The 26121-nt window shown below is 31.8% G+C and overlaps 1 protein-coding gene across 1 annotated transcript; it reads right to left on the reverse strand.

Moving 5' to 3' along the window:
• Positions 1-1282: 1282 nt before the first annotated feature.
• LOC113382069 lies at positions 1283-25944 on the reverse strand. Its single transcript, XM_026620629.1, has 6 exons — positions 25937-25944; positions 23520-23984; positions 10242-10918; positions 8277-10086; positions 1534-1681; positions 1283-1417 (listed from the first exon to the last, which is right to left on the reverse strand). The coding sequence occupies exons 1-6, from the start codon at positions 25942-25944 to the stop codon at positions 1283-1285; spliced, it is 3243 nt and encodes a 1080-aa protein (XP_026476414.1).
• Positions 25945-26121: the final 177 nt, after the last annotated feature.

Here is a 26121-nt window from a genome sequence, read left to right on the forward strand (position 1 = left end):
TATATTGGACGTTTTGGATATACGTTTTGTCTCCTGCCTCAATAATTGTTTCATAAAATGTTTAAATCGTTACGGCACTATTTTCAGTAATCTTAATGCACATGCCCAATTCTAAACGTCTTGCAGTTCTTGATTGGCCAGGTGTTGTGAGTTAGTCTTCAGGACAGACTGAAATGTCACATGTAGATTTTTCCTTTGGTACATTGGAGTTTTCATTGCGATTATTTTGGTTCTCGATTTCATCATAAGTTTGCTAATCGCTCTCAGATTGCAGTTCATTTAGAAAAACAGTATCAGTAGAGAAACATTGATCATTATATCATAGATTGACCGAAAGAAAGTAATATGCATATAGAATAATATAAAAAAAAATGTTTAAATGTTCATTCACTACGTTAGACTTTGTTTTTCGTTTGACAGTAATTGTATATTTGGATTAAGCTTTGTAACACACAGTTTTATTTGATCCTTTAAATGTGCATCTGTAATTTGCGTTCTTAAATTTGTTTTTTTTTTAACATGAGAGAAAATGTCTCGCGTATCGGTAAATTCGGTTCGGTAATTCCGAACCAGGGAAGTAAACAGTGACATTGTTCTCAAAGGCATGGAGATTCAACAGTATTTTTAAATATTTAGATGAGATCCTTTTTAGATTTCTTGCTGTATAATCTCCAAGTCAAGTGGCATTTTGCCGTTCATTATTTGGAGTGCATTGCTTGCCGTAGTACGACATGCCTTATTATTTGATATAGTTTTTTCCTGGCCATCTCTGGAGTTTCCTTTGATCGCTAGCGCCAAGTCATATGCTATAGGTTACACAACTTCTCCCTGAGTTAGGCTGTTTAGAAGAACGTCCATGCAGATATTTATGCAACAGGTCCAATTATTGATCCCTGTTGAGATCCCTTCTGCGTTTTCCTCTTAACCATTTTTGTGTTGCCTGTAGCATAACAATTTCTCATTTTAAAGTAGTCCTTAACTATATTTACCATGAGGCTGCTCAATTTGGCCTGCGTCAGCCTATCTATGATGGCGAACAACCATAGTTATCAAAGGTTTATACACATATTCATTTCTCTATACTTTGAGTGGATACGCTCTACTAGTATTTTCTCGAAGACCTTTCCCATCATTGGCAGAAGGGCAGTGATGGGAAAGCGGTATGATTTTGCTGTCTCTTCTGTCGGTTTCCACTCACTCCCTCTTTTGGGAATTCAATCGACAGGAAAACTACCTTCTTGGAAGTAATTTTAATTTTAATATGAATTTTGTATACTATATCCTAAGGGTCTTCGTTACCTACGCTGGTTACAAAGCCTCTCCATGAAGTAGTTTTGTGTTTCTCTAACGTATCTCTTTCTTCCTTTTTGTAAGCCTGTGCTTTGATCAATATATCGTCAAGACATAGTATCTTGGCCTGCAATAATATCAATAAATTTATAAAGAAAAGGCAAACCAAAAATCTGCAAGTAAAATTTATCATCAAAACAAAAATAAGTGTTAACAAATATGAAATTTAAAATTGTCTTGAACCAAGTCAATCGAAGTGTGAGCAGAACCAACGGTCCAACGGTCAGAAACAGCTTCTAAAGCCAAATCCCAAGGAATATTCGTGAAAAGGGAAATTACATCAAAACTAACAAAGGAAGAATTGGGAGGAATTGTAAATTTTTTTACTAAACTAAAAGAATTGGGTACAATAAATTTCGATAAAATAGAAACCTTAGAGAGAATGGAGCTGATATATTTGGAGAGTTTACTTAAAGGTGACACGTATAAATACTTTATTACTTTATTTGACAAATGGGCTGCTAGTTACTTTGAAATATATATATATATATATATATATATATATATATATATGAAGTAGATTTACTCTAGTATTTTTTAATTAATAAAACACTTTTTACTTCTTTAAAAATATATTTAAAATTTTTCACCGAGATTATTCAACACTCTCCAAGTTACCGCCAGACACCGATTCACACACAGATACACACTTCTGTTCCATAAGGATGCTTTAATTTTCATAAGGTTTTATATAAAATTGAGAAGCAAAAATTATTTACCTGTAATAATTTATATATCCATATCACTAATATTTTTTTGTTAAAAACACTCGATTTTTTGGAGGATATTTGTAGATGTTGCGACTACACAAGACTTAAACACACTGATATGGAGTTCTGTCGGCCAGATGTAAAGGACAAACGTACGGAATTCCTGGCAAAAATGATTTTTTATTGCTCTTGTATTGGTAATTTACGAAAAAAAATATTAGTGATATGGATATATAAATTATTACAGGTAAATAATTTTTGCTTCTCAATTTTATATAAAACCTTTTTTAATTAATTCTTATTACTCTTTACCCCGGTACATAATCCATTCCTTTATAAAAAATTTTTTCTAATTAATCTGTATTGACCATCATTAATTAATGTTATCAATATTTTTAAAAAAACATTGTATTTGACAGAATAAACCTGATGATGGAACGTACCTAGTTCCGAAACGTCGTATTAAACATCTTCAAAAAACAAATTGTTTTTTATTATTGAATTTACTGTTCGGAAAAGAAACAATCAATATATTGAAAAACTCCAGGACTTATCTATTGAATATATATATATATATATATATATATATATATGTAGCGGGTTGCCAACACGCATCGCGGCTTGTCAACACGCATCACATGTTACTGGACAGATTGGCCCATATATTGACAGCACAGAAAAAAAACAAAAATAAATTCAAGTGTCAGATCAGATCTCGTTTTTGTTTGCTCAATGTTCGAAATGCCAAAATTATAATTCTTAACTTTTTTCCTTTTTTATTATAAATACTGAAATATTATATCTACGTTTTGTTAATGATAAATATAATCACACGTAGTGTTATTACCATTGTCATTATAAACAAAATAATGATATATTTATTTATTTTTTATTTACATATATACATTATTTTCATATCTCAGTCAGACAGAGGTGCCTGGTATGAGAGATTATGAAAAACAGTTTTCATATAATATTTACATTTCATTTGACTATAATATCTATTTCATTAATATAATATCTATATATAACTCTTCAGTCTTCTTTTTCTTCAATTTCCATATAGTACTTCTTTATTTTTCTTTTAAAATTATCATTATCATTGGTCATCTTAATATAGTCTGGCAATTCGTTATATATTTTGGTAGCACTCCATATGACATTTTCTCTCAAATTCTTTTTTCTATTGCGTTCAATGTGAAAATTGTTGTGTTGTCTCGTGTAGTGTTCATGTATATCTTGATTTGTGTCTATTGTTGCACTTGTTTTAATTCGGTTAAATTTCATTTTGTGTATTAGTTTGCATTTCTCTATTTTAATTATGTTATTTAGTGAATGATTATTTGTTTCTCTCTGCAAGTATTTGGTGGGTGTTAGATGTGGTAAATTATATGCTATTTTTATGGCTTTATTCATTATTCTCTGTATGTCATTTAGGTTTGCTTTAGTTGTTTGGCTCCATGTTGTTATGCCATATAAAATTATAGGTATTATTTGCGTTTTAAGAATTAGTATTTTATTTTTTTTGCCGAAAGAGTGGATCCTTTTCAATGCCCCTGTTAATGTTCCTATCTTTCTTTTTATTTTGTTTATATGGTCTGTCCATGTCAGTTTTTCATTTATTATCAGTCCTAAGTATTTTATGCTTTCCACTTCCTCTATTGCTCTATTATTTACTTCAATTTTTAGTTTAGTGTTCTCAGTATTTTTTCTATGTTTGAAATATATGTATTTTGTTTTATCTATGTTAATTGTTAGTTTATTTTCAGTTAGCCACTCGGTGTATATTTTCATGTCCGTGTTTATAATATCTTCGAGTCTTTTTTTATCCTTATCCGCATATACTATCGCTGTATCGTCTGCATATAATATGTATCTTCCCTTTAATTTTGCGTCTTTAAGGTTATTGGTGTATAATAGATACAATAAAGGTCCTAATACAGAACCTTGTGGAACTCCACAGGTTATGTTACATCCTCCACTTGTGAAATTTCCCACCTTCGTCCTTACCACTCTTTTCATGAGGAAATCTTTGATAATGCTGTAAGACAAACCCTCTACACCTAAATCTATTAGTTTATTAAGTAATATGCCATGATCTACTGTATCGAAAGCTTTTTGTAAATCAATAAAAATTGCAACTGTGTGCATATTTTCCTCAAGGTGCTGACTGATGGTATTAGTCAAATCTATTAGGGCACCTTGTGTATTTGATGAAGGGAGGAAACCATATTGATTTTTGTCAATTTTTTGAATGAGAAAATCAAGTAATCTTTTTTTTATTACTTTTTCATATATCTTGGAGAATGTGTTTGTTATTGTTATAGGTCTGTAGTTATTTGGATCTGTTTTGTTTCCTGTTTTGAAAATTGGTTTTATTGTAGCCATTTTAAGACACGATGGAAATACACCACATTCTATGTATCTATTCATTAAAACAGCAAGTAGTGGAGCTATTATATTTATTATTTTTTTAGTGATTCTTGCTGTTATCTTGTCTTCGCCAGGTGCAGCGTTATTTTTCAGATTTTCAACAATTTTTTTTATTTCTTTCTCATCTGTTAATTCAAAAATTTGGATTTTGTTTTTAGGTCTGTGTATTGATGGTTTATAGTTGCAATGATCCATTTTCTTTTGTAGTTTCATACCTATTTCAGCAAAATGTTTGTTGAGATACTCCGCAATGTCTTCCTTTTCTGTAAGAAATATATTTTTATCTTTATGCTGTATTTTTTCAATATTTTCTTTATATTCGTTTTTATTTTTTCCTCCTCCTAATGTTTTATTTATTAGTTCCCATATTTTTCGAGAGTCACTTTCACATTTTTTTGTTTCTTCTGAATAGTATTGTCTTTTTGCTTTGTAGATCATATTTTTTATATCTTTTTTTATATTATTATATTTCATTTTTATGGCATTATGTTTGCTTACTTCATTTATATTGCATTTCTTTAAATTATTGTAGAATTTGTTTCTGTATTTCATTAAGTTAATAATTTCTTCTGTTATCCAGGTATCTTCTCTGGCTCTTATTGTTTCTTTGATTTTATTTTCTTTTGCTGCATCTTGTATAATTTTTATTAAATCCTCTAATTGGTCCACTATTTTAGAGTCTAACTTACAAGTTATTGTCTTTTCTAATCCTTCTAAATCTATGCTATATCTAATTATTTTATGCATTTTTGGTTTGATTCTCGGCGTATTTTGTATAAATACTGTTATCATTTTGTGATCAGATATTTCTGTGTCTTCTATTTCTATATTAATCTTCTTTTTATAATTTGATATAACATGGTCAATTATTGATTTAGTGTTTTGAGTCTCCCTTGTGGCGTATTGGCTATCTATATTATTTATTATTTTGTATCCTGATGATTCTATAATATCTTTGTAACAATTTGATATATTATTGTTTGGAATTATATCTAAATTCATATCACCTATTATTATTGTATTTTTACCGTTTTCTTCCATTTTTTTTTCTATTAAATTTATCAGATCTTGTTTATTATTATTCGGAGGGTTGTAAATAACAATAAACTTTATAACAGGGTTCATATTTGTTACTTCTATTTCCAGGAGATTTATATTATTTTTATTATTATTTTCTATGACAGTACAGTTTAGTTCATTTCTTACAAATATCGCTATTCCTCCTCCTCTTTTCTTTTCTCTGCAGTTGTAAAAACCTCTAAAATTTTTTAAATTAAAGTATCCTTCTTCTTCTTGGTATATCCAAGTTTCTGTTAATATTAAAATTTGGCAATTTTCATTTTTATGCATAATTATTTCTAAGTCATCTATTTTATTTCTTAAGCTTCTTATATTGAAATACTTAATCTCTATTTTCTTGTTATTGCTATTATATTTATTCATTTTCTTGAATTTGTCCATTGTAATTCGTCGACATTCTTACCATTTTGGCTCTGTGTTGATAACATGAACATTCCGTTTCATTTGCATTATGCACCGTATTAAAATTTGATTTGTATTTTACATTGGCATTTGTGCAGTTTATGCATTTCTTAGATTTGCTCTTACAATCTCTTGTGTTATGCTCATCCGCACAGTTTGCACAGAACGTCTTGTTTTTGCATTCTACTGCCCTGTGTCCATATGCCTGACAGTTATAACATCTTTTTATGTTTAAATCTTCTATTATATGAGCTGTCCTCCATCCTAGATTTACATTATTTTCTAACAATTTTTCGTATGTTTTGCCCGATGTTTCGACATATGTAATCCAATTTTCTGTTTTTCGTGATTTCCTTTGGTATATTAGTTTAATTTGATCTGTGTTATTTATATTGTAATTATATTCTATCATTTCATTTATCAATTCTGTGCCGTCCATATATTGCCTTGGAGCATTTGTTATAACAAGTCGCGGATTTCTTTGTTTCTTTATATATATTTCGTATTCGCTTCCAATTTTTTGTATCATATGTTCTGCTAATGTTTTTGTTTCCTCAATTGTTGAGGCCTTAATTATTAACCCCCCGCTACTAATGTTGTTAATTGATCTTACTTTTGCTTTTACGTTTTTTGGATTTATGTTTTTCTCAATATAGTTTCTAGTTTCATAGCTGTTCTGTTTATTCTTTGGTTTTACAATTATTGGCGGCATATTTGGGTTTATTATGTCTTTATTTTTATAATTTTTATTATTATTATTTTCTGTGGCATTATTTTTACATATTGTAGCATAACTAGATCTTGCATCTTTAATTATTTTAATATCATTCTTTAAAGTTTTAAGCTCATTTACTATTTCTTTCAAATTACTTTCATGTGAATATCTTACCTCATTTTTTTTTGAGCATATGTCACAAAACCATTTTATATTGTTACTTGTGCTGATAACTTTATATTGTTCATTAGTAACTTTCGCACACTTTTTGTGGAACCAACCTTTGCATTCACCTTCACATCCAATAATGTTTTTTCCATTAACATCAATATTACATATACTGCAACATTTTGGATCTTCTACATCTTCCGCGATCTTATCGATCCGATATTTCGGTTTATATGTTATACAAATTAGCAATAAATTGCTAAAATCGTTTTAACGGTTTTTGACATGGTGCCACATCGTGGCACTTATTTCTACAATTTTGAACCAACGAGTTTCTTTAGTGGTGACCGCGAACGTGAATTAATAGCACGCATATAGAAGGAAAGAAGGTAAGAAGATCAAGACACATTTAGAAGTAACAAATTTAGAAGTAAAAAAATAAATTGAAGTCTCATGAATTATTAAGAAAAGAATTTTTAAAAAATAAATAATGAATATAAATGGCTCACAACCGCCATAACTCGAAGAACATTCTAATCCTACAACTGAGACTCCGACCACGCACATCGAGAACAACAAAATATGGAGGTGTGGTCCATATTAAATACCATAATTATCCAAATTGTAGTAATAATAAATTCCATAAAATATTATTTATATTTGGTTTATTTTATGTATGATTAATATCCACGACACTATGTGTTGTCATATTTATCGTTAATAAAATGTGATTGGTATTTTCTTATTTATAATAGAAAAAGAAAGGTTTTGAAAATTATACATTTTGGCAAGTTCGACTAGGGAGAAACAAAAGCCGTGTCCGATCTGACACTTGAATTTATTTTTGTTTTTTTTTCTATGCTGTCAATATATGGGCCAATCTGTCCAGTAACATGTGATGCGTGTTGACAAGCCGCGATGCGTGTTGGCAACCCGCTACATCACTCCGCCCTAATGAAAAAGATTGTTTCGCATCTCTGACTACCATTCTTGAACTTCCTTGTAAATTTCTTTTGGTTGAGATTGTGTGATAAATTGCCGTGTTGGCTTGTTGAGTTTGTTGATTGCTTACGTGGCCCTTCGCTGGTGAGTTAGCGGTTGAGTGTATGTGGCGGTTGCCAAATTGTTTGCTCCCTGTCTGCTGCCATGGTGCTTATTATCGATTTATTTACCATGATAATAAGTGATTTATTGAGCACGTGTTGTTGTTGATCTTGAAGTGCGTGGTCGGAGTCTCAATTGTATGCTTAGAATGCGAGTTATGGCAGTTGTGAGCCATTTATAATAATTATTTATATTTTTAAAAATTCGTTTCTTGATTATTCTTGAGACTTCAATTTATTTTGTTACTTCTAAAAATGACTTGATCTTCTTACCTTCTTGCGAAATGTGTGTTACTTGTTCACTCTCGGGGTCACCAAAATATGGAGGTGTTGCCATTTAATAAAGTTTGCATTTCAACGTCCTTGTTCTGTTCTTGCGAAATTTCCTCTGAAGTTAACTTTGATGGCATTTGAATGGCATTGATCCTGGACAAGGCATCAGCAACCACGTTCTGATCACCCTTCATATATACAATGTCCGTTGAATACTGTGAAATGTATTCCAGCTGCCTTCGCTGCCGATCTGAAGCCTTCTCTAGTTTCTGTTGAAAAACATAAGTTATAGGTTTATGGTCAGTTTTAATGCAAAAATGTCTGCCTTCTAAAAGATGTTCAAAAAATTTGATTGAAGCAAAAATAGCTAGTAATTCCCGATCATAAGTGGAGTATCTTTGTTCTGTGGAAGACAGTTTTCTCGAAAAGAAACCTATTGGATGCCAGGCACCATTAAGTTCTTGTTCTAAAGTTGCTCCAATAGCAGTAGTGGATGCATCTGTAATTAAATTTATATTTGCTATGCTTGAAGGAAAATGAAGAAGTGTTGCATTTGCTAGAGCTTCCTTCAGCTGGCTGAATGCTGATAGTGAGGTGTCATTCCATACAATTTTAGTCTTGTCATTTTTAACTGAGGACTTCACATATTCGTAAAGTGGTGCTTGTATATTTGCTGCCTTGGGTATTGATTTACGATAATAGTTTACCATGCCCAAAAATCTTCTGAGTTCTATAACTGTCAAAGGTTTTGGATAATTAATAATTTTCTCTACTCGGTCTGGTGAAGGAGAATATCCTGCAGCACTCAGTTTGTACCCGAGAAAGTTAACTTCATCTTTTCCAAAGGCGCATTTCTCCAAGTTTATTGTAAGAGAATATTCCTGTAGCCTCTCAAAAACCAATTGAAGATGACGACGGTGTTCATTCATATCAGTCGACATTACCAGGATGTCATCTATATAAATGAAAACAAAATTGAAATCTTGGAATATGTGATTGATAAACCTCTGGAATGTCTGGGCAGCGTTTTTGAGTCCAAATGGCATACGTAGATACTCGAAGAGTCCCCATGGTGTGATAATTGCAGTCTTTTGTATATCCTCTTCATGCATGGGTACTTGGTGGTAAGCTTTTTCCAAATCTATTGTGGAAAATACTGCTTTCTGATGAAGATTATTGAATTTAACCATTATTAATGGTGGAGGATACCTGTCAGGTAGTGTGTTTGCGTTCAGCCTCCTGTAATCTCCACACATTCTGAATGTGCCATTCTTTTTGGGAACCATGTGAATAGGGCTTGCCCATGGACTGTTGGAAGGCCTCAAAATGCCCCTATTCAGGAGATCTTGTATCTCGGACCTGGCTGCAACAGCCTTTTCTCCGAAGATCTTCCTGAATCTGGAAGCTAATGGTGAACCTGTTGTGGTTATCCTGTGGGCAAAAAGAGATGATTTATTATTGGTGGTTACCTGTGGCTTTGTTATTGCGATGTATTGTGCCAGTAAATCCTTGAAGGGCTCTGCCGGGTTGACAGTGGAGATGTTAACTTGCTGTGCCTTGAGTACCTTTCCATCAGAGGTAAGGCCTGTGGTCGAATCAATCAATCTTCTACCCTTCAAGTCTATTAATAAATTGTAGTTGCTTAGGAAATCAGCTCCTATTATGGCTGTAGCTACATCGGCAACAACAAACTGCCAGCTAAAGCTTCTGCGTAAAGATAAATCCAGCTCCAGAGTTCTTTTTCCATACGTGGATATTCTGCTAGAGTTTGCTGCAAATAGAACTAACTCTTCCTTAGAATGACCATTGGCAAACTTCTGAGCTGGTAAAATGGATATAACTGATCCTGAATCTATTAGAAATTGGATTGCCGTCTTTCTGTCTGATATATGAAGGCGGAGCTCAGAGCAGACAGAATTTACTTCACCGTCATGGCAAGCTCCAATTAATGACGGTGAAGTAAGTTTTTTGACTGGTTTAGAGATTTAAGCAGGCAGGGCTCTTCACACTTTGTAGCCTTCTCCCCATATCTATAATGATAGTAGCAAACCGATCCACGTGAAGGTGTCCTGGACCTATGTCGAGAACCACTTCTAGAACTTGACTGATTGAGTTGTTCACTTCTTGATCTAGAATTGTTGAGTTGTGATTCTTGTTGATCATTCTTCTCTCTTTCAGTGTTTAACATTGCCCTTAGTTCCTTGATTTTCTGGACGCATGACATAAGCAGAGTTTCGTGGCGGTCCAGTCTCTGTTCTACTGAAGACTTGTGTGTTGTGGACATCACATGTGATGTGGGGCTACAGTGATCGACCAAAATATCGGCAACTTCCGCCAGGGCTTCCGGACCAAGATGACGAGAAACTATCAGTTGTGGCCGAATATGGTGTGGCAGGCGTTCTGACCACAATTTAATTATGATGTCTTCACTGACTTCTCCCTTAGCCAAATTCAACATTTCTCGTAGGAGCTGTGATGGTTTCTTCTCTCCTAGAGTTAAGTTTTTTAATAGCTTGTCAATTTGCTTACCTCTAGATTCAGACATTCTGCTTAATATAGTGCTTTTGATATATTCGTATTTGCCTGTCATTGGTGGATTACGGAGGACATCCTGGATGAGGCGCAGTGTCTCGAAGTCTAGGGCTTTGAGTACTGCTGTGTACTTAGTATCGTCACTCCTGATCCTAGCATACTGAAACTCATATTCAATTACTAAAAACCATAGGTCTGGAGAATCTCCATTGAACAATTTGGCAACCGCCACATACACTCAACCGCTAACTCACCAGCGAAGGGCCACATACAATCAACCGCTAACTCACCAGCGAAGGGCCACATACAATCAACCGCTAACTCACCAGCGAAGGGCCACATACAATCAACCGCTAACTCACCAGCGAAGGGCCACATACAATCAACCGCTAACTCACCAGCGAAGTGTCAAATATACTCTGCCGCTAACTCACCAGCGAAGGGCCACATCTACTCAACCGCTAACTCACCAGCGAAGGGCCACGTAAGCAATCAACAAACTCAACAAGCCAACACGGCAATTTATCACACAATCTCAACCAAAAGAAATTTACAAGGAAGTTCAAGAATGGTAGTCAGAGATGCGAAACAATCTTTTTCATTAGGGCGGAGTGATGTAGCGGGTTGCCAACACGCATCGCGGCTTGTCAACACGCATCACATGTTACTGGACAGATTGGCCCATATATTGACAGCATAGAAAAAAAAACAAAAATAAATTCAAGTGTCAGATCGGACACGGCTTTTGTTTCTCCCTAGTCGAACTTGCCAAAATGTATAATTTTCAAAACCTTTCTTTTTCTATTATAAATAAGAAAATACCAATCACATTTTATTAACGATAAATATGACAACACATAGTGTCGTGGATATTAATCATACATAAAATAAACCAAATATAAATAATATTTTATGGAATTTATTATTACTACAATTTGGATAATTATGGTATTTAATATGGACCACACCTCCATATATATATATATATATATATATATATATATATATATATATATATATATATATATTAGTGATGTGCCAAGTCGAATCAAGTGATTCGAATCATTCGAATCAAGCCTTTAACGACTTGATTCGAATCAGATTTTACTTGATTCGAATCAACTCGCATCAAGCCGCGAAATATTTACTGTGATAAAATATGTATTAACACAAATTTTTCATAAATATAAAATTTTTCATAAATATAAATATAAAAAAATGTTTTAATTTAATTCCATATTATAATAATATAAAAAATAAATATCATAAATATAAAAAATAAATAATGAATTAAATCATGCGAGCCACCCGACTTTAATACGCCTAAATGTATCAGCCACCTCCAATCGTCTTTGTGTGACTTTAACCGCATTCATCGACTAACTATATCATCCGACTTCATATGACTCAAACCGAATCAAGCGGCGATATGAGTTATTCCGACTTCATGACTCAAACCGAATCAAGCGGCGATATGAGGTGTTCCGACTTCATATGAGCCAACTCGAATCAAGCGGCGATATGAGTTGTTCCGACTTCATATGAGCCAACTCGAATCAAGCGGCGTTATGAGTTGTTCCGACTTCATGAGCCAAACCGAATCAAGCGGCGTTACGAGTTATTCCGACTTCAATTCTGATTCGAATCATCCCGACTTCAAGCCGTTCGAGCGATATGAGTTCAAGCGATATGAGTTAACCGTATGGGCGATACAATGCGTCGTCGTTCTTGCGTGTTTATTTATTTTACGGAGCGCTGAGAGCGATTTTATTCGTGAAATATCAATACCCAATTTTGATAATAATTAAGTGTTTTAGATTTTAAATGTTATCAGAATAAACCACTCGAAATTATGAAACGAGTTTCGGGAATCTTTCAATATAATTCTCTTTTGAAACAATTACTAAACACCAGAAAGTCAGTAAATAATATGTTAACTTCTGATTATGTAAGTAATGGCAAATTCACATTAATGAAATTAACTTTCAGCTCTCAGTTTAGATGCGATCCTTTACTGATTACATAGTAAAATAAACAATCGACCCATGATTCGAAATATTATTTTATATGCTTTAGTGATGCACAATTGTTTGGTAATCTATTATTGTAAATTAATTTGAAGATATGTTTTAGCCGTCCTCAAAATTACATCATTTTTAATAATTTTCAGAATATACTTTTTGATAGTGATTTATGTTTACAATTTCTACTTTGTCGGTTATATTGGTTAAACTGACAATTTTGATTATAAATTTGGATCACTTTTACTAAATTAATACATCCATGATTTTTTTTTGTCCATATATATACTTGATTCGAGTTGATTCGAATCATGATTCGAATCAGGTTTTTTTCTGATTCGAATCATTCGAATCGGGAATTTTTCGAGTCGGCACATCACTAATATATATATATATATATATATATATATATATATATATGTATATATATATATATTCAACAAAAGTTAAAGTTAAAACTATATAGTTTCAGTTGATCTTGAGCGTATTCAACGTATTTTACTACATTCAAATTATCATTTAAAATTCTACACGCGACAAATAATAATAAGAAATGTCGAAATTTGTTTTGAGATAACACATCTTTGAAAACAATTGGTCCGATATAAAGTAAAATGAATCAAAATTGAGTAGCTTTCCATATACTAACTTGGTCAATATCATACAGTTTTCTCTCAAACTCAACCGGAATATGTAATGCTATAGATTGCATAATATTCTTAAACTAGTTGACTTTAGGTTTTTCTGCCGAGCATAATGTTTTTACATTACTAACAATTTTTCCAATATATTTTTCATTACTCCAAGGTAGAGTAAATGCACAGAATCAAGAACGACATCATGGATAGGATCAAACCCTTTCAATTTTGACAATTTAGTTTTAAAATTCTCTAAATGATGTTTTGGTTGATAATGTTATATAAATGATTCTTTCGTACGAAAATCACAGTTTGTATTAAGATAAACTCGATTTTTTGTTATGCCTTCGACAGTACACCTTTCGCATGCAAAAAACCACCTGGATTTTTTATTGCTTTAATAAAAGCTCTCGCTGGAGAGTCAGCAACAATACCAAAGGTTTTGAACAAATATTTAATTTCATTCATAATAATTCCTTCTGAAATATATTTATTTGCTTCTTTTACAAGATCCTTGAGATAATTTTTTGCAAAATAAGACTTGGAGTCACCACAATACAATGCGACAGTTGCAGGCTTACTTTCATAATTACGGTGGTAAACTATTAAAACAATTGGCCATATTTGAATCAAAGAGTTATTATAAATCGGAATTCCATCAATATGAAGCTGAACTGCTATAGGATATATTATTTTTTCTAGTACATTTATTTATTCCAAAATAAATATAACTTCCACTAGTTTCGCGCTTGCTTAAAATTGACTTCATTGTTGACTCCATCGATTCCAAGAGCGCTACTATTGAGTGTATCTCCAACTAAAAACCACGATACAGACATTTGTTTGGAGATTACCGTCCCTCAATTTCTCTACCTGTATCTATGGCGTCCTCCTAAAATCTATTCATAATTGTACAAACTACATGAAGTTACCTATGCAATCTCATCGTCCTTTTGTTTTCCGTTCTTTTAAGAGTCAATGTACCTCTAGCATATTCTTTTCTATTCAGTGAAATTAAATACTTGCACATTAAGCAGAGTTTCAATAATCGATATAAAATAATATATAGAGCAACCATCTATAAATCCACATTTGTCGGGTTCTACAGCGCAGCGCATCATATTTATTCTTAAGAGCACTGATCGTCCTCACTTCCATCTTTTGAGACTTCATCATTTTCATTTTTTCCCAGGCTCCCCGGAATTATTATGCACTGATTTCTTTTAAATAAAAGTTAATTTAAAAATATTGAATAAAGTCTTCTTCCAAATTTCAAAATTTGGAAAGCACACACTCTAATGGGTAACCTCTTCCCATTACTAACCTCAATTCGGGGTTTGAAAAGAAAAGTAAGCAAAAAGCACATTCACCTTAATAAATTACCTATAAGAAAAAATATTACTGTTTTCAAACTTTACCATGTATCTTCAGTTCTTTAAAAACAGAAGTATGTGTTATAAATAGTGATAAATTTGAACACAGTCCAATCAACCATCTGTTGAATGCGGAAAATACTAAAACAGGGCAAAGCAAATTTGTTCTCAGTTTACCCCTCATTACCGCAACCAAGCTCGCTTCTAGTCTAAAAGTTTTATTATGTTTATTCATTGCCTTTTATTGGATCTTGTTTATTTGAATTGACTTGTCTATCCGTAAAATATCGAATATCAATTTTGTACCATTTTTTAATAAAGAATATTATGAGAGTTTTGAAAAACATAGCTTTTAAATCATGTTTAGTGCAGCTGCAACTAAATTCGTAAAGAACATACTTTTCAAGTGTTTCTTATACCTTTAATTTAATATTGTCTGCAGTACATAGCCTTTGTATGAAATGCTCAAATACTTGACAATATTTGTGAAATAAATAAAAAAAATATTAGGCACCAGGACTTTCAGAGAATTTTCTGTATAATCTTTATATTCAATCCAAGGAGCTTCCTCCTTTATATTCAATCCCAAGTATAATCTTTATATTCAATCCCAAGTATAGCAATCTTGGACACTGTTTATCAGTTTCTTGTTATAGTACCCTGCAACGTTGGCAGTTTTACTGTAAAGCGTCATGTCTTGAAGACAAAATGATATGAAAGAACAAGGATTTGGTTTCTTATTACTTCCACCTTGCCTTTTTGTTCTGCCGAAAGAGTTTTCCAAGAGATCCTGTTTAAAATTTCGGGCATGCAAATAATTAAACTCATTTATTAATCTATATATCCCAAACCATCAATGGTTCTGATCCAATTCTTAATGACATGAGCTTTTATAACGGTTGTTGAATCTTTAGTTTTAATAAAGTGCATTGAAATAACGCTTGCTTTGCAATTTTCGAGAATTTGATATGTTCAGAATTATTATTAATGGCACAACGAAATATATTGCCGTTTGTTGGAAATTGAGATAAACTATTAACACATAAAGGTAATTTTGGTTTTATATTGAAACACACTTTGTAATTCAATAATTTATTTCACTTATTAGCATGATTCTATAATATTATTTTAGTTTAATTTTGACTGGTTTTGCGAGTCGGGCGGTTAATTATTATAACAGACTTAAAAGAATTGTGACTGCTTTCGCTCGTCAAGCGGGTACTTAGCTATATCGATGCTCGTAACGTACTGAAAATAATATCTAATATTTTTGTGTAGATGTGTTTTATTGCCCTGTATGAAGCGAACAGCTTTGTGCTTGTGCGATGTTGCATTTCTTGTACATTGGAGCAGCAATTCGCTCTATACTGGGGCCCCAACCGCCAACAATCATGGCTTATGTCAGGTCTTAAGATATTTGATTAAAACTAAAATTTAAACTAAAACGTATTAAACATATAAAACTTATTAATTATATAATGATCAAAATTAAAATGTTTGCTAAAACTTTAAATTAATAAACTATCATTTATTATTTACTCTACTCCTTAATGCTATGATCAAATGAAATAAAACTTATTGTTTATTAATTAAAATTGAATAATTATGTTATGTCTAAATAATTGATAAATTTAATCTTATAATTGTTAGTTATTTTTACATATTAAATGGAAGTGGGCATAATTTTGTGATAGGCCTAGTATATAACCCTTTAGCTGTTTTAATTATTGCGATTCGTATTTTATCGTCTGGTCCCTTTTTTGTCTCAACTACTTTCGCAATATTCCATTGGAGAGGTGGGATATGGCCCTCTTTGACTAAAACAATTGTTCCATTCTCATGAATTGACTTTGTTTTATACCATTTTTCACGTGCTTGTAGTTGTGACAAGTATTCAGTAGACCAGCGATTCCAAAATATATGTTTTAAGTTAATGACATCTTGCCAACAATTTAAGATATTATTATAACATTTTGATTGTGGCTCAGGAAATAAAGCTATCACATCGTTAATTATAAAGTGTCTCAGACTTAAGTATCCGCAATCTATAACATCATCGGAAACAGCTATCAAAGCACGCGAATTTACAATTGCTTCTATTTGAGTTAAAAACTTATAGTATTCTTCAAATATTAATGTTGTGTTGCCTATAATCGCATATCTTGATTCATTTAATTCGTAAATTTGAACGGATCTAATTTTTTGTTATTTTTTTTTTATATTAAAACTGAATCCAAAACAATATACTTTAATTCTAATCATTTTTGCGAAATTCCAGAATTTATTATAAATTAAATAAAGAGAACTTTTTTGCGTTACAACGAGTGTTACAACAGATTTTCTTTTTACTGCATACTTTAAACTATTTCTTACTTTATTCTTTATGTTAGCTATAGATGATAAGATTTTGCGTTTAGTTTGAACACCGTCTGTGACTAAAACATTATTACATATTTTGAAGTTGTCAGATGTAGATTTCCATATAACGCTTAAAGTTTTAATTATTTTTTCTTTACAAACCCTACATTTATGTTTTCGCATATGTTTGTATCATTAATTAATTTTATGCTATTGCTTGACCACTTATGTAGTTCAAACCCCCCTTCCGCTAGAAGATCCTCAGTTTGCTTTATTGATAATTTTGCATCTGATAAGGTGTCTGCACCCGAAATTATGTCGTCTACGTAACAAACTGACTGTAGCAACTTTTCTAAACATTTCATTGACAATATAGCGCGCAATTAGTGCCATATGCAACAGTATTTAGTTTGTAGCATTCTACAAGCATTCCGGGCGCCTCACGCCATAAAATTCTTTTTTAGTCCTGATTCTCAGTTTTAATTTTAATTTGACGAAACATGTTTACTATGTTCGCCGTAAATACAAATTTATGTGTCCGGAATCTTGTAAGTATGGTAAATAAACACGGTCCCGGCAACAGAATGTCATTTAGGGATAAACCATTTGAAGAATTTGCCGACACGTCAAACACTACTCTTATAATTAGTTTTGTGGTTAAGATAGCTTCACGCACTATCGGATGGTGTGGCAAATAATAATAATTGTTTCCTTCTAAACTTTTGTTTTCAATTTCGCTTCGAATTTTGTCGATTTTGGTTGCATGACCTAATCTTAAATATTTTCTAATAAAATTTCCGTGACCCTGACGCTAGTTCCTTATTATTTCTTCGTTTTTCTAAATTTATAAATCTTTTATATGCTTGGGAGTAAGTGGAGCCGAAAAAATTACGCAGATCCCTTCTAAACGGTAGCGCGACTTCAAATCTACCATTTAAATCCCTACTGACAAATTTTTCAAACATGTCTTTTGCTTGCAGTTCATCCTCTGACGTGATACTTTTTTCATTTAATTCTTCGGTTTCCCGAAACTGTTTTAATTGGTCCGATATATTTTTTTCTGTCGTTACTCCTACGTACGCAGTAAATGTTTTGTATTCAACCGGACCGCAAAATGACCACCCAAAACTAGTATTAAATAAAGTGACTTTGTTTTTCAATTTGATTTGTTCAGTTGTTAAAGTTTCAAAATATATTTCTGCGCCTAATATTAAATCTGTTTGTCCCGGCGAGTAGAAATTAGGATAGGTTAATATGCAATTTTTCGGTGTATCCCAATTTGTTATATCAATGCGTACTCCTGGTAAATTATTCGCAATGTTTTGCATAACGATACAATCTAATGTTTTTGTATAAACGTTGCAACTTGTAGACTTACCGAACCTAAAACATTGGCGTTTGTACCGCCTACCCTGCCAACCGTTTTATTTGCTTTTTTATAAGTTAATTTTAAATTTTTTGCCAGAGACTTTGAAATAATGTTTATCTGCGAACCAGAGTCTAGTAGAGCGCGCGATGTGGATGTAGTTCTACCGTTTTATACAAGCACTAGTACTACAGGCAAAATAGTTTGTTTTTGTTCCGCCTCTGCTATCATAGTCATAGTGCTTTTGCAAAATTGTGACGTCTTTTGCAAAAGAAACAATCGCGTTTACTACGACAATAAGTAATTACATGTGAGGACTTGAGCCAGTTAAAACACAATTGCGTCTTTCGAACGAATTCGGCACGCTCATCTATTTCAAGTTTTAAAAATTCTTCGCATTGGTTAAGGTAGTGCTCTTTATTGCAAAATGGACATTTTTGTTTAATGTGTGCAACAAAATGACTTTGCTGAACCGGAGTGTTTATATATGATCTCTGCTCGCGATTCATATCATATGTTGCGCAACGTTTTTCTAAAAAGGAAAAAAATTCGTCTAAGGACGGTAGATTATTTTTTGATATAGATGCACCCCACGCCATTTGGGTATCCATGTCTAATTTTGCTTTTAATATAAATATAAATATAAGATCGGAGAGCTCTACTGAGAGTCTCTCGTTTTTAATAGCGGATATGTGCTGTCTAGATTTGCATAAAAAATTTCTTAGTGATTTGTGATCTCTATTTTGTGGTTGATTTACTTACATTCCTTTCAGTTGCGCGTTAATTAAAATCAATTTATTATCATAGGTACCCACTAAAGTATCCCATGCTATTTGAAAATTCGCGTCTGTGATTGATAGATTTTTAAATAAATTGGCGGTCTCTTTGCAATGAGTTTTTTAAATAGTGTAACTTTTGGGAATTTGTTAATAATTTATTTTGTATAATTAGACTCGAAAACATGTCTCGAAATTCCGGCCATTTAGAAAACTCTCCATCAAAATTCGGCAAATGAATTTGAGAAAGCTGAACTTTAGCTGAAGCTGATTCAGACACATTCTGCGCGCATGCATTACTTTGTCTACAACCGGCCAATAAATTATCTATTGTAGACAAAATCTTGCAATACATATTGCGTTTCTATCTCGTCGCGATCGCCCTCGAATTCATCTAAATTAATCATTTCCAAATCATCTTGTGCTTCATTATAATTGTTAAATGCGTCGTTGAGAAGCTGCTTACGCGCGTTTAGTTCCGAAGTACTCAATTCGGAAGTACATTTTGAAATAAAATTTTGTGTTCGCGTTATTTTGGATTTTGCTAATCTGCGCTTTTCAATTAAAATATTTTGATTTACCATTGTGATGTGATAGCCTTTACAATTTAAATACGAAAAAAAATGATAGATAAAATATAAAAGATATATAAAATATAAATGATATATAAAATATAAATGATATACAGAATATAAAAGAAAAACGTTTGTGAAAAAACTATAATAGAATAACTATAAAATTCAAAAGTCAAGCCTAAACTACTAATTGGTAAACTTGAACTCTCTATCCCCTTGGAAGATGGCGCCTCTAAATAAAATAGTGGCTTCAAAGCGTACCTCAATTCTTGCGTTGGAAACTTTAAGCTCCAGGTATACTTGGCCTCATAGATAAGTAAACATAAATAGATCGCTATCTGAGGCCATTTGACATTACCTCCATTTTCATATTTTTAGCGACCTGAAGAAGGCAGCACTTGTTCAGTATATAAATCAACCGCTGGTATTATTCCTAGATATGGTTCGCATACGTAATTCAAAATAAGAAAACCCAAATAATTTCTTATATTGGAAATGAGAAAAAAATACATACGAAGTACAAAATATATTTTCAAATATATCACAAACATTTTTACATAACAATTAAAATTTTTATAAATATAATAATCAATATATACATAATAATAAGTATTATAATTTTACAATTATAAGTAACTAAAAAAAAGTATTCACAATGGTATGATAAATTTACAAGGAACAATCAATGTGAATTACTGAATGATCTATGACATATAACAACTAGATAAAGATTGTGTAGAAGCATTTACAATAAAATGTTAAACTTAAAAGGAACGATCAATATGAATTACTTGATGATCAATAATATATAACAACTAGACAGAGATTGTGTAGAAGCATTTACAGTAAAATGTTAAACTTAAAAGGAACGATCAATATGAATTACTTAATGATCAATAATATATAACAACTAGACAGAGATTGTGTAAAAGCATTTACAATAAAATATTAAACTTAAAAGGAACGATCAATATGAATTACTTGATGATCAATAATATATAACAACTAGACAGAGATTGTGTAAAAGCATTTACATTAAAATGTTAAACTTAAAAGGAACGATCGATATGAATTATTGAATGATCAATAATATATAGCAACTACACAGAAATATTGTAAAAATTTTCATAAGTATAATGAATTTACACGAACTGACTAATATTAATTTCTTAATGACTAATATTAATATATTAAAAAGAGAAGAAAAAAATATAGAGTCTGAGTATGTAGTATATAGAGTATATACTAAAGATAATGGAATAGTATGATTAGAAGAAATGACAAATAATGAACAAATTTAAAAAGTTAAATCCTACAGACATAATATATATATATATATATATATATATATATATATATATATATATTGATATCAAAATTGATAGAAAACTAAATTCCAAGAATTAGAATTTATTTATGAGTCATGCTTCTTTAACATTAACTTTGCATTTGATAGTTATTTTGCTTTCCAATCAATCATTAATAAAGTTTCATTCTACAATATCTTGAATTTCTTAGGATTTGATTGTGTCAATAGAACAGTGCAGCAGTCCTTTCGGCTGGAATGTTAAGAATATTTCTGACCATTTTATACTCTGTTGCAATTTATACCTTAAATTATTGCATTGTTTGTCTATTCTTCTTAACCCCTCAACATATAATGGATGTGTCATACATTTTACATGCCCTCGGCATCAAGACACTTCTATCCTTAGTTACTAGGACCCTTTGCGCACCATTTCTTGCACATACACTTTTAAACTTTTAACTTTTGACAAAGATCATAACTTTCGTTTGGCGGCAGATTGAGCAATTGGACTATGCCAATTTAGTCTTAAAGTAGTAAGTACTGAGGAAACTTAAGTTCATTTTTAATAATCTCAGTAAAGTAATTGTAAATTACCTAATACATTTTTATGTTCGCAACATTGTTCGCGAAACGAGACAAACGGATAGAAATCGTAATATTAAATTCGGATTTACAAGCTTTTATGCAACAAACCGATCACTCGCATTTATGAATATGCTTCAGATCCTTTCAATCTATCATGGCTCGTGGCCCATTTTTGGCCCATTTTTAATTATACGACCCGTTAACTCATGTACTTAAACGTTAACTGACTTCCTAATTGTGTTAATTGTAAGAATAATAATGGATTTTCAATTTTGATTTAAGTCAGCATTAAATTATGATTCAAGGCCGACAGTGCCAAAGTCGGCATCTAAAGAAATTAAATTTTTTTTTTTTTTACTAAAATGGGATTTGTAATATTGTTAATTAATGTATTATAAAATTGATTATATCATATATGTTTGGATAATTTTAATTAAAATATTATCTTTATATATTTCAATGTTAATGTTAATCATTTATTTATATATAATATTAATAATATTTTTTTTTACTTTTGTGCTGAAAGCGCTCCCTACAACTAAGCATCGCCCCCCTAAAGGCTCCAAAGCCCATTACCGACCCCCTGGACCGCGGCGCCCACTTTGGGAACCACTGACTTAACCTAAAATATGACCTAAAAATATATGACGGAGATCATGAAACCGTTAGTGACGCGATCCGAGTCCATACCATGTCTGTAATGGAAATAAAAATTAGATATGTTCAGTTGAGACTAACAAAAACAGTTTTGATAAATACTGCATATTTCAGTATAAGATGCACAATTTAATATCTTCGTTTCGAGCATCATTGAAAGGTGAAGTCATAATATATTTTTTTAAATAGAATGGGGGGCATGCACAATTGAAGTCTAAGCGGTGCACGTTTAGAAAATACTTGTGCGGCTGGTGTTCCATAAATGTAGTGCATTGGCGAATCATGCCCAAATTGCTATCAAAATCATATAATCTCTGATATCCTTCCAATATGCTTTGTATGCATCTCCTTTCTGATCTATAAATCTAACGTTATAACTAATAAAGTTATTTCTCATGCATTTTAGCAAATGTGGAGGATCATACAAAGGAACTCTTTCATGGCCATTTCAAATATAACTCTATTTTATTCGAATTTTTGTGTTTTATACAGTCCTTCAGTATCTCTAAGAAGCATATTTATAGCTTTGCAATTAGCAGCAAGCTGATCACAAACTGTTGCAATAACATTTAGACCAATACTCGGTAGTTTTCTTATGACATCTACAATAATGCATTTTAAATTAACGCTATTCACACCCCCTTAAGAAAAGCAAAATGCAACAGGTTGCATTCATCGATGTTTTATGACGTTAGCTTAAAAGACAAGAGAATGATCATCAAATAAACTTTCCTCAAAATCAACAATATGATTCTTTTTGCAGTCGCAAAATAATGCAGATGATAATGATATTTCATCAAACAACAGAATACAGTTTTTGCTATTCACATATTTTTTTTATGCCATAGCTAAACCCAATGTATGGAAATGGGTCTCATTAATACCACTATACAAAGGAATTGCTGAGAGCAACTTTCTCAATGTTTGAGGAGCAGGCAAAACAAATATTTTTCTCCAAAAGTAATAACCTCTTGGAGAAATTTTAAGCAGAGTTAAAGCAAGAATTTTATCATTAAGCGTAAATTTTCTTCCTTTTGGCTTTTTCGTATGTTCTCTTAGTTGACTTAATATAAAATTAATTCATGAAGAACATACTTTTCAAGTGTTTCTAATAGTTTTAGTTTAATATTGTCTGCAGTGCATAGTGCCTGTATGAAATGATCCAATACTTGACAACATTTTCGAAATAAATCAAAAAATGTTGTCCCTGGAACCTTCAGAGAATTTCCTGTGTAATCTTTATATTCAATCCAAGATGCTTCATCTTTGCCAATTGGATTTTCCAATAGCTCAATTGCACAAATGTGGCAATCCTGGACACTGTTTATCAGTTTCTTAATACAGTACCCTGCAACATATGCGTTAGCAGTTTTACTGTAAAGCGTCACGTCTTGAAAGAAAAAAGGCTCTTCATCAACTTCTTCATAAAAAACCTCTCTATTCGAAACATGATCGCTATCAAGAAAAACTCGATAAGCAGCAGGTAAACAACAATTGTCATCAACTTCACAATTAGAAGAAGGCGAATGACGAGATGATAAATTATTTATAATCAGTGTCCTAAAGGAGGATATAAAAGAATAAGAATTTGGATTCTTATTACATACACCTTGCATTCTTATGCTGCCAAAAAAGTTTTCTAACGGATCCTGATTGAAATTTCGCGTACACAAAAAATTAAAGCCATTAATTAACCGGATTTTTCTCCATATATGTTCCAAGTCATCTATGGTTCTGATCCAATTCTTAATGGTAGGAGTTTTCATTATGGTTCTAACTGAATCTTTACTTTTAATAAAGTACATTGAATCTAACACTTGCCTTGCAATTTTCCAGAATTTAATATGTACAGAATTATCGTTAATGGCACAACGAAATATATTGCCATTTGTTAAAAATTGAGATAAACCATTAACACTATCAAAAATTTTCCTGTACCTACCGAAGTAGCACACACATTGGCTTCGTGAGCATGTACAATGAAATATTGAAATCCAAGCGCTACTCGTTTAGAAAATACTTGTGCTGCATAGCTAACCTTCATTTTTTTCATTTTTGTTTCATCAAGGTGGTGTTCCGTTAAAGTAGTGTATTTGCAAAACATGCCCAAATTGCTATCAAAGTCATGATAATCTCTGATATCCTTCCAACATGCTTCGTATGCATCTCCTTTTTGATCCATAAATCTAACATTATACCTAATAAAGTTATTTCTCATGCATTTTAGCAAATGTGAAGGATCATGCAAATGAACTATTTCATGGCCATCTATTTTAAATATGTCTATTCCATTCAAGATTTTGTGCTTCATACAATTTCTCAGTATCTCTAAGAAGCATATTTATAGCTTTGCCATTAGCAGCAAACTGATCACAAACTGTCGCAATAACATTTAGACTAATACTCAGTAGTTTTCTTATGACATCTACAATAATACATTATAAATTAACGCTGTTCACACCCCCATCAGAGAAGTAAAATGCAACTGACTTAATATAAAATTACGAGCCCTCTTATTTAATGTTGCTGGGAAATGAGCAAAATTTTCAGTACATTTGAGACTTTCTTGTAACTTCTGCCTCATTGTTTTTTTTTTATATTTATTCTCCTTACTTTCTTTCTCAACACTTTTGTTATACGGTATAAATTTTGTTCTTTGCATGTCTGGTCTACGTACTGCTTATATCTTGAGTTACGAATTTCTGTTGAAAAAAATTATCTAGAATTGGCAAATTAAAACACTGGATGGCTTGTTAATATTATATATTCAATAGATGTTTACTCTTCCGCGGAATATAATGTAAGAGAGTGTATCTTATTAGTTCTATGTACAAGTTGCGACAGGTTATGTCATACACGTTACCAACATATAGGACGCTGACGCTTTGTGCTAACAGTACGCACGAAGCGCGCGGTTTTTAAAGTGTAAGAATGAATAATTTTGTCCATGCTCCCCCGCGATGCAAGCATCACGTATTATTATGAAGGAATAACAGAATTATTCTTACAATAATCAATTATCTCAAATCTAACGAATAATATCAAATTAAAATGAGAATAATATAACAATAATAAATATAATACATAGTCATGCTATAACAACAATATAATAATGTGCATAACAAGAAGACTAATGATAGTGTGTAATCAAAATGAGTACATCAACAGTGGACTGTATAATATAAAATATAAAATCAAAATTAATATATATGCAATCAGCAAACATAATGCTAAACATAATTAAATCTTAATAATAAAAAAAAACATAGTATCCTAAATAGCGATTGAACTAACAACTAATATTTTTCCTAATCTAGCTAATATTCATTTATTGATTAATTTATTACTATTAATCTATCGTAGCCTGAATTATAAAAGGAATATGTAAACAAACCAGTAAAAAAGAACAAATGCAGATAGTGACTTACAATCTATTGACAGGATAGTATACCAATTTTTGTAATTGGACGAGTATATGTCCCACTACTAGTTTTGACTGTCACTACTCTAACCTTGCCATCTTGACCTGGAGTGGTGTCTATTAAACGCCTAACGAACCAATGTAATGGAGGCAAATTGTCCTTCTTCAACAACACTATTGTATTTAAATTAATATTTGGTTGGCCCTGTGTCCATTTATTTCTTTTTTGCAAGTCATTAAGGTATTGTTTTGACCGAAGTGACCAAATTTGGTCAG

This window comes from Ctenocephalides felis, unplaced genomic scaffold (assembly GCF_003426905.1).
Source record: "Ctenocephalides felis isolate EL2017-DRISC unplaced genomic scaffold, ASM342690v1 CF-g0.4_SCAFFOLD_03265, whole genome shotgun sequence".
Classification (NCBI taxonomy): Eukaryota; Metazoa; Arthropoda; class Insecta; order Siphonaptera; family Pulicidae; genus Ctenocephalides; species Ctenocephalides felis.